A 9,809-nucleotide genomic window follows, 5' to 3' on the forward strand; every position below is an offset into this window, starting at 1 on the left:
TTTCACCAAGGAAGGTGACTGTTCTGTGTCCTGCACCCCTGCATTCAGGACTCACCCCTCTCACCTGCCCCCTCCTTTATCCTGAAGGAGCTCAAATGCTAAGGCTCTAATAAAGTCATCAGGCAAAGGACGAGGGGAAGTCTTTCAAGCAGTGATCAATGACAGGTTCCAACCCACCTGTAATTGCAAGGGGGAATTTTTCTGTCTCTGATCCCAGATATTTGTTCTCCTCTTGCTCACAGCCTTCTGCTCTGTGGTGTCCTTCTAGGCAGCTCGCTGAGTGCTCTCAGAATGCCTTTAGGTGTGCCTGCAGCCTGCTGCAAATCTCTGGTGCTAGCAGAGGGGAAGGGCAGGGAGGTTGTGCTTTGATTTGTCCCTGAGGTTTGGGTTCCACAGTGTGTTCTTCCCTAGCACGTTTCCTCGTGGTCCTCAGGACAGGGTGGCATGTTGTGCCAGGACCCCACTGTGCTCCGTTTGCCAGCAGAAACACCCGAGTCAGCCCCAGATGCCCTGCCACAGTGGGTCCAGCAGGGCTGCTCTAGGGCTACCCTGCCTGAGGTTCTCTGTTCTTCCTAAGACTGCAAAGTGCCCCAGAATGACACTTAAAAACAAATACATAAAAGAGAAGTGCTTCTGTGCCTGATTCCAGACTCTGTTCTTCTCCCAGACTCCATAAAAGGGCACGCTGGAGTCCTTAGGGTTCCATCAGAGTGGTGAGGAAGTGCTTTGCTGCTCCCAAGACCTTCAAAAGGGCTGGAACATGCTGGGTGTTGCCACTTGATGCAGTTCCCAGGAGCAACCCAGCTGACTGGAAGAGTCTGCAAGAAGCCCTTCAGGCCGTGGTCACATGGAGATGGTTTAGGGCTCCCAACCACCTCACAGATCTGCCGAAATGCTCTGGGCTCAGTGTCTCTCCCCTGAGCTTTGTGCAATCCTCCCACACCTCCTAGGACTTGGAAGGAGATGATGCCTTTCACTTGGCCATCTGGCGCTGGTGTCCCAGCAGCCGAGCTTCAGGGTGTCTTGTGAAAGAGTCTGCAGCTCCCAGGGTCTGCTTCAGACAGGCTCAAGCACACGAGGCTGAGCTTCCCTTGAAACACATCCTCGAAGGGAATGTCTGAAGGGAAGGGCAGGGGCTAGGCACAGCTCCTGCTGTTCCCCACACAGCTGCACCCAGGGGGCACTGAGGACACCACCACACCCCGTGTTTCACTCCAGTGCCCCCTTTCCACCAAGCTGACTTCCCTGCTGTGGAAGTGTCTCCTCATGCTTGCCACCATTTCAACCTGATGAGCTAAGCCACCATTAGCCCAAGTGCCAGTCTAGCTTGGCTGGTCTGGCAGACTTTGGGCCATCTCTGTTCCTGTCACTCATTTCACGTGGCTGAGGAGTGCTTCTGTGACCAGCATCACCCTTCCATGGTGTCTGTAACAGGTGCTGCATAGAACTGTGGTCCTGGCTCTGCCCCACAAGCTGGATCTGCCTCCATTTCCCCATCTGCAACGCTGCAAAGGCTTCAGCACACATCGTGCCATGCCTTGGCCCCATCACCTTCCTCTGCAGCTCCCTTGGTTCCTGCTTCTGGACTTGGCTGTCCCACTCGTCCGACACCCATCAGGTGTGTGTGGCCCCCTCTGAGGTGCAGCTTCTCTGTTCTGCCCATGCTGACAGGACTCCTGGTGCTGGACCAGCTTCTCACCAGCGCCTGCTTCCTGGCCAAGTGCTCTGCTGCAGCCCACAGCTGAGGCACCCTGGCAAACCCCTCACAGTGCCTCTGGCTCCCCATTAAACAGAGGGAAAGCACTGCTGGCTCAGGAGACCTCTGCACCACAGGCCACCAGAAGCTGGGAGGCTGGCCTGGGGAGCTTTCCTTACGCGCATGTTCTGTTCCTCTGCTCCTCCTGCTGGGCTCCAGGACAGCTGAAGCTCATTTCTAAGCCAGCTCGGGTTTTTCTCTGCTCTTGCTTCATCTTTGCCCCTGATCTCAGCTTGGCCCTCCCATAATTGAAAATCTATAAAGGTCAACAGCCAAGCTGCCCTGGAAGGCTGCAGTAACATCCAGGCCCTCCAGCTGAATTCTCTTCACAGGTGACCAGCTCGCTGACACTTGACTCTGGTCACACACCCGCCCAGAGAGTTCACTCTGCTCTCCCTGGAAGTGCTGCCAGAAGGGCTGAGCCCCCTCAGCTGGCTCCCAGGCATCTGCTTCATAGCCATTCCCCTGGATAAGGACTGAGCTGAGCCAACCTCCCAGACCCCAGCTTCTGCACCGCTTCCCCTGGGGCAAATGGCCGATGCCTCCCTGCTCCGGCTGCAGAGACTGGAGAGTGTTTGCGAGGAGGTGGTGCTCTGGCTGGTCCTGGTCTACAGCAGGAGGTGCTTTCTGCTTGCAGTGACCTGCAAGCCTCTGATTTCCTTCCCTGAGTGATTTCTTCCAGTTTCTTAACTCCTTGCTGTGGTTGACCCTGGCTGTCAAAGTGGCCAGCACCTGTCTTGTGCCTCTGAGCTTCTGCAAAGCTGCTTTTCCATCAAGCCACACTGCTGATCACCTCCTCGGTTCTAAACTGGCAATCTTCCAGACATTTTGCTCTCTCTCTGAACACCGAGGCCTTTTGCCTCTGTCTGCAGCTGACCTCTTTCAAACTTCTCTAAGAAGCCTCCAGGTGTTGCTTGAACTCCCTTTGCAATGTCTCCATCTGTTTCAGCTAATGTTTTGCACCTTTTGCCATCTTCGTCATCTTCAATTTCCCTTCCCAATTGGTTCCAGAGGACCCCCAGGCTTAGGACTTCTAGAAACTGACTCCAGACATTGTTTCCATGATTTGAAGGTTTGCAGGCTGTTCCCAAGAGGATGAAGCTGGCAAAGATGCTCCAGAAATGCTCCAGGTGGTCCACATAGAGGTGCTCCAGAAATGCTCCCCACTCCATGTATTAGCTACAGGCACCATGCAAAGCCCTGGCTGCCCTTCTGCCCACGGCAGGCATCAGCCCAGGCTCTGAGTCAGCACTCCTCCAAAAGCTCTCCACGAGCTTCATCTTAGGGTTACATTTCTTCTGCTGCTTGAGCTCTGCCTCCAGTTTTCCTGATGGTTCCTCAAAGACCAGGCCTCTCAGGGGGAGAGAAATTTGGTTCTCTTTACTGACTAGCAAGACACAGTGTAGCTCCATCCTAGGTGTCCAGCATGGATGTCCAAGGGCAACCAATGTCCACCCTATATGGCTACTTACTGCTGGCACATTTGAGCTGGAAAAGCCCTTTCAGACCAGCCAGCCCAACCATCCCCAGACTCTGCCAGGGCTGGGGCTAACCCACAGCCCTCAGTACCACAGCACTGCCTCTCTGAAACACCTCCAGGGATGGAGATTCAGCTACTTCCCTAGGCAGCCTGTGCCAGGCTGTGAGAACCCTTTCAGTCAAGAAGGTTCTTCTGATGTCCGACCTAAACCTCCCCTGGTGCAACTTGAGGCCATTTCCTCTCCTCCTGTCATTCGTTCCTTGGGATGAGAGCCCAACCCCCACCTTACTTGCAGTCTTTGATCTGCCTTCCCAAGGGAGCAGGTCTGCCCAGCACAGCCTACTTTTTTCATCATCAGCAGATTCTCCCAACCAGCCCTAGCAGCCCACAAGCCTCTCCTGACAGCCCAAACACAACCCACAGCATGTGGTAAAGGTTTGTGTCGTCTGCTTCTAGCTCCCGCACTGACAGCGTGAAAATGCCATCAGGAGAGCAGGGAGAGAGCTGCAAGAGCCTGCAGTGCCACCTGCTCACCCACCGGGCAGGAGCCTCCAGCACCTCATCAGAACCTGTCCTGCCCCTACAGCCTCGTTCTCAGCCCCGGCTCATAAAGTTCAGGAGTTATCCTGTAAGGCATCATGGGCAGGAAGGAATGATCAGGCCACACCTGGAGTCTTGGGGTCAGTTTTGGGCTCCTCACTTCAAGGACATCGAGGAGCTGAAGCACGTCCAGGGAAGGGCAACCAAGCTGGGGAAGGGTCTAGACAACTGGGTTGGGGAGGAGCATCCGAGGGAGCTGGGGGTGTTTAGCCTGGAAGAGGCTGAGGGAGACCGCATTGCTCTCTACAGCTGCCTGAAAGGAGGCTGAAGTGAGGTGGGGGTTGGGCTCTTGTCCCAGTAAACAAGTGACAGGAGGAGAGGAAATGGCCTCGAGTTGCACCAGGGGAGGTTTAGGTTGGACATCAGAACCTTCTTGACTGAAAGGGTTCTCACAGCCTGGCACAGGCTGCCCAGGGAGGTGGCTGAATGCCCATCCCTGGGGATGTTTCAGCCAGACAGAGCTGTGGTGCTGTGACGGCCATGGGTTAGCCCCAGCCCTGGCAGAGTTAGGGGGCGGTTGGGCTGGGTGAGCTTAAACGGCTTTTCTAAGCAAACGATTCTATGACTCTGCTCCATGGCTGTGTGGGGCTTGCCTCTCTCCTCTGGCCCGGGGGGCTGCTCTCCCTCTCCTGGATAATCGTTCCCCGCGGCTGTGGGAGCCCAGAACTGACCCCCAGAAGCCGTGGGGGCCACGCAGGTCCCAGGAGCCAGCGCCTGCGAGCGGGAGCAGAGCCAGGGGAAGTGCAGTGCAGAGCAAAGGCAGGGCTGGGAAGAGAAGACAAACACACCCCTGTGGAGGGCCTTTGCCGCCGCTTCTCTTTGGGAACGCCGGGAGGGAAACCTGGGGGGGCGGCTGCTGTCCTCCATCGTCTCAGCGCGGGCGGCCGGGGGCCCTGCACACACCCCACACATGCCCCCGTTTCTCTGCGCACGCTCCCCCCATTTCCCTGCACCCTCCCATTTCAGTGCAGACCCCGCAAGCCCCCCCCCCCCCCATTTTCCTGCGTACCCCTGCCCCCCACCCCGCACTTCCCTGCACACCTCACATGTTACAGGGCCGCAGATGCTTATGGACAGGGGCACGGGCAAGCAGGGACACGGAGAGACACAGATACCCCATGGGGGGGGGGCACCACTCCCCCCTCATTTTGCTGACCTGAAGGGTTGCCCAGCAAGGGTTACCCCCTTTGTACCCTGTACCTCCCAGGCCAAAAGGTGCCCAGTGGCTCCTGTTCCCGAGGCGGGGGAGGATACAGCAGAACAAGGCCCTCCCCGGTGCTGCCGGCGGCAGTGATGTGGCAGCAGGTCCGGGTCACGTTGCCAGCCCTGTGCTCGTACCAGCGTGAGACGGGATTACGGAGGGGGCTGGCGGTGCCGGGAAGGGCGAGGGGGGGTTGTAAATCCTGCCCCAGTGTCACACTCCCCACACTACGGGACAGCAGCAGAGACACACCACCACCCCACCCCCCTCCGCCCATCCTCAAAGGCAGAGGAGCTACGGTTGCGGATGGGGGTGGGAGTAGGTCCCCGCTGTCCATCCCGTTAAGCCAGCCCTCCCTCTGCTCGGTCCTGCCTCCCTCCCCCCCTCCCGGTTCCGCCCCCGGTGCGCACCGCACGTGAGGAGGGTGCGGGGCTGGCGGCAGCGGCTTTGCGGGACGAGAAAGGCGGCGGAGACAAGAGGTGGTTTTGGGGGGGGGGGTTGGGGGGGTGGGTGGGGGGGACACAGACGTGGCTGCATGTGCGGCAACGTCGGATCTCCCCAAGAACGAGCTGAGCATCCTGGTGAAGCTGAAGCAGGCGACGGGGAAAGAGCGGAGATGGATGAAGGAATCTCTCGTTTGCCCGAGAGGCAGCTGCTGGAGCACAGGGATTTTATAGGGTAAGGAGAAAAGAGCACTGAAGTGTATCCATCTCGGTGGATTTTTCGCTTTTCTGGATAAAAAAGTGGTGTCAGACGGTTCCCCGGTGATGCGCGGGGCTCGCCCTCCGTGCCAGGATCTTCCTCCCGTTTGCCCACCGGAGGATCTGCCAGCCTGAGCCCTCCTCCCGTTTGCCCACCGGAGGGGATACCAGCCCCGCTCTCGCTTTTGTTACCGATCCTGGATCTTTTGCGTTGCTGTTTTTTCCCCTCCAGGCTGGATTACCCTTCCCTTTACATGTGCAAACCCAAAAGAAGCGTGAAGAGGGACGAGAGCAAGGTAGGAGTAAGTTTTTGGGGCTGTTCTGGCTTCAGTGGGGTTCGCTGAGTCTTTTCGCTCCCAAACGCATCCCGGGGGTGTGGGAGGGTGCTGGGGGTGTTGCGCTTTAAACTTCCATCCATCACCCCCCAGTTACAAGAGGGTTTAGGCGAGCGGCGCCCGGGCGGTACCGAGCGGCGTGCGGCTCGCACGGCGTTTGTTTGGGTTTGACCCCCTCCGGCGGACTCCAGTCTAACGCCCGGCTTCCCGCTCGGGGCTCGCTAGGAAACGTACAAGCTGCCCCACCGGCTGATCGAGAAGAAACGGCGGGACCGAATCAACGAGTGCATCGCCCAGCTGAAGGACCTGCTGCCCGAGCACCTCAAGCTGACGGTGGGTGCGGGGGCGGTGCGGGACTAGAGGACCGGGGCTAGCACCGGACCTGGCGGAGTCAGGTCAGGGTTAGACTCGATGATCCAAAAGGCCATTTGCAGCCTAAACGGTTCCTCTGTGACCGTGTACATACGCCGGCAGTCCTCCCGCTTCACAGCCCCCGGGGTGGCGGGGACGCGGGACACCTTCCGGCCTTGTCCCTCGGCTGGCCATGACACCTCCCGGGGACCCCCTTCTCCGGAGTTACGCGTTTGGTGGCGGCCAGAAATGGTGCCGAGCCGCCCCCTTTGCTGCCGTTGCAGACGCTGGGACACCTGGAGAAAGCGGTGGTGCTGGAGCTGACTCTGAAGCACTTGAAAGCGCTCACGGCCTTGACGGAGCAGCAGCACCAGAAAATCATCGCTCTGCAGAACGGTGAGCGGGGCCCGGGGAGGGGAGCCGCCGCGGGGGCGCACCGGGAGCAGCGGGGGACGCGGAACTCCGCAGCGGAGCCGCAGACAAACGCCGCCTGCTCTGGTCCGACCCCGCAGGGGAGCGCTCCATGAAGTCTCCGGTGCAGGCCGACCTGGATGCCTTCCACTCGGGCTTCCAGACGTGCGCGAAGGAGGTGCTGCAGTACCTGTCGCGCTGCGAGAGCGGGGCCCCCCGCGAGCAGCGCTGCGCCCAGCTCCTCGGCCACCTGCACTCCGTGTCCTCGCAGCTCCTGCCCGGCCCGCAGCTGCTGTCGCCGCCGCCGGGCCCGCTCAGCAAAGGATCCTCCTGCTCCCCGCCCTGCGCGCCGGGACATCGGCCGGAGGGGCACCGGCAGGAGGGCCAGGCCAACTGCGTGCCCGTAATTCAGCGGACTCACGCCGAGCCCAGCGCAGAGACCGACACGGACACGGACAGCGGCTACGGCGGCGAGGCCGAAGCGCGGCCCGAGCGCGGCCCCGCGGCGGCGGGGAGTGCGCTGCCCGCCCTCACCATCAAGCAAGAGCCGTCGGCGGACGAGGCATCCCCGGCTCCCAAACGGCTGAAGCTGGACCGCGGCGGCAGTCCCCTGCCCGGTGTCCCGGGGCTGGCGGCGCGGGGTGCCGAAGCGGCGGCGGCGGCAGCGGCTCTGGTGAGACCGGACGCGGCGCTGCTGGGCTCGCTGATGGCCCTTGGGGCGGGCGGCGGGACCCCCTTCGGACAGCCGGCTGCCCCTTTCTGCCTGCCCTTCTATTTCATCTCGCCCTCGGCCGCCGCCTACATGCAGCCGCTGCTGGATAAAGGCGGCCTGGAGAAGTACCTGTACCCTGCTGCCCCCATCCCGCTGCTCTACCCCAGCATCCCGGCACAGGCAGCGGCCGCCGCCGCTGCCGCCGCCGCCGCCTCGTTCCCCTGCCTCTCTTCCGTGCTCGGCCCTGCCGACAAGGCGACCGCCGCCGGGCTGCCCCCTGCGCCCCACCTCCTGCACCCCTTCGCTGCCGAGCCCGCCGAGGAGCCCGAGCCTGCCGCCACCGAGCAGCCTAGTGCCGAGGGCCCGTGAGCTGCCGCCGGCCGGGAGCCCCCAAGGGGTTCCCCGCTGCCGTTGTTCTCCGCAACCTCGGACTCAGCCGCCCCACGACGGGGCGGGGAGGAGCCGGTACCGGTGCTCCCGGCTTTCCACGGGGGGCAAGGCGGCATCTGCTGAAGCTCAATGGGAGCTGGCGGCGCCTGAGTGGGCTCGCCGGGAGCTGGCGCTGGTCCCGGCGCAGCCACGGGCCGGCACGAATGAAATTGCTACTCAGTATTGTTTTAATGTTCAGCTTTCTGAACGCGTCGGTGTGTTACGGAGGAAGACAAAACGAGCAAGGACGTTCCCGTTGCGCTCGACAAGGTACGGGAGATGTCGCACCTTATTGGGAGGGGGTTGCACAGGGTCCCCGAGTCCCTGCACTTGTTCGGAGGGCTCAGGGTGGCGAGGCGAGGGCAGACCCCAGAACCTCTGCGAGCACTTTACCGGGTGCCCAGCCCTGAGCCATGCCCTGAGCCCCGAGCCTGCAGTGCCTTGAGCTCCGGGGGCCTGGGGGCGCAGGGGGGAGGTCGGGAGTCGCTTTCTATCGTTTTGACCATTTCTGGGTGTTTTGGGCGAAGGGACGTGGCTGTGGCGAGTGTGGTTGTTCTCACCCTGCTTCGCTGAGTCGGGGCCCCAAAGGTATGCCCCAACCCTGCTGTGTGAAATGAATGTTTCTGCACTGAGACTCCCAGCTCCCCTCAGAAAGCACAGAGCAGCTCCCAGCCTCAGCTCCTGGTTTTATCCCAAATTCCGGATGACCCGAGTGGGGGGCCGTGGGTAACACCCCTCACTCTGCAATCATCTCCTGGGTTTACCCCGAATTGCAATGACCCGAGTGGGAGGCGTGGGTTAAATGCCTCAGCTCCTTATTTTACCCCAAATAACCTGAATGGGGGCCGTGGGTAACCCCCTCACCCTGCAATCAGACCCAAGCAGGGCAAGCCCCCCAGGTGGGTCGTCCCCTCACGCCGGGTAGAGCACCCCGCGATTTCCCTTTTCTGGAGACAACCCAGCCGCCAGATAATCACACAGATAAGGCTTTTCTGATGAGGCTTAAAAGCAAGGCCTTGCCTCGGTATTTTTAGTTTGTTGCCAAGGTAGCACTGTGAGGGATCTCACTTGAATGTTATGTAAGAGGTGAGACACCAGAGCCCGGCGAGGAGCGAGCGTCCATCCATGCTGGTGCCTCTGCTGCTGCTGTTGCTGCTGCTGCTGCTGTTTGCCTCACCTCCTGATCCCGCAGCCCGCAGAGGGCTGGGTGTACCCAGCTGTTATTAACACACCCGATTAACGATGTCTGACATGCTATTTTTGTAGGGAGAAAATATCTGTTCTGATATTTTGAGTTAAATATCTTCGGGGAGGATTTGCTGAAGAAGTTGCACTTTTGTTACGATGCTTATGCTTGGTACAAGCTTATGCTGTCTTAAATTATTAAAAAGAATAAATCTTGTCTGCAAGAAACCAGCTGGTTTAGAACACTTTAGTATGTGATATATTAGAAATCAACCTTTATATTCAGTATTTTCCAGCACTCCATGAATTCTATTATCTAAATATTTCCACACTATTTTGTGATTAAAAAAGATTCTTACTAAGGAATAAAAACTTTAATACACCAAATGGGGTTGTCTACTAATTACCCATCCTAGGCTAACACAACATGATGACCAGAAACGGCTTTTCCAGCCAGAGCAATTCTGTAATGGGTGTTTTGGGGCCCCAAAATGTGTGACGCTACAAATTTAATACCTTCTCATGTATTTAACCCAGGCTTGAGTTTGCTTGGCCTTCTTTAGCTCACCTCAGCAAACCCTAGCTAAAGACAGGCGTATTTCCTAGAGCTCCTTGCAAACATGCCTGTGGTACATGCCGGTTCCTCCC

General features: G+C 59.2%; 1 protein-coding gene across 1 annotated transcript; it reads left to right on the forward strand.

The window, feature by feature from the left end:
• The first annotated feature begins 5,539 nt into the window (after window positions 1-5,539).
• Window positions 5,540-9,548, forward strand: BHLHE41 (basic helix-loop-helix family member e41). The gene is made up of 5 exons (XM_064154865.1): window positions 5,540-5,715; window positions 5,971-6,034; window positions 6,299-6,406; window positions 6,709-6,820; window positions 6,937-9,548. Exons 1-5 carry the CDS (start codon window positions 5,573-5,575, stop codon window positions 7,914-7,916), a joined length of 1,407 nt encoding a protein of 468 aa, XP_064010935.1. The 5' UTR covers window positions 5,540-5,572; the 3' UTR covers window positions 7,917-9,548.
• The last annotated feature ends 261 nt before the right edge of the window (window positions 9,549-9,809 follow it).

Source organism: Pogoniulus pusillus, chromosome 15, assembly GCF_015220805.1.
Source record: "Pogoniulus pusillus isolate bPogPus1 chromosome 15, bPogPus1.pri, whole genome shotgun sequence".
NCBI lineage: Eukaryota > Metazoa > Chordata > Aves > Piciformes > Lybiidae > Pogoniulus > Pogoniulus pusillus.

Bases quoted from the DNA above. Each gene is read 5' to 3' on its own strand.
- BHLHE41 (XM_064154865.1), top strand. From the start codon at position 5,573: ATGTGCGGCAACGTCGGATCTCCCCAAGAACGAGCTGAGCATCCTGGT. The intron at 5,716-5,970 runs GTAAGGAGAAAA...TTTCCCCTCCAG, and splicing joins GAGCACAGGGATTTTATAGG to GCTGGATTACCCTTCCCTTT. The intron at 6,821-6,936 runs GTGAGCGGGGCC...CCGACCCCGCAG, and splicing joins AATCATCGCTCTGCAGAACG to GGGAGCGCTCCATGAAGTCT.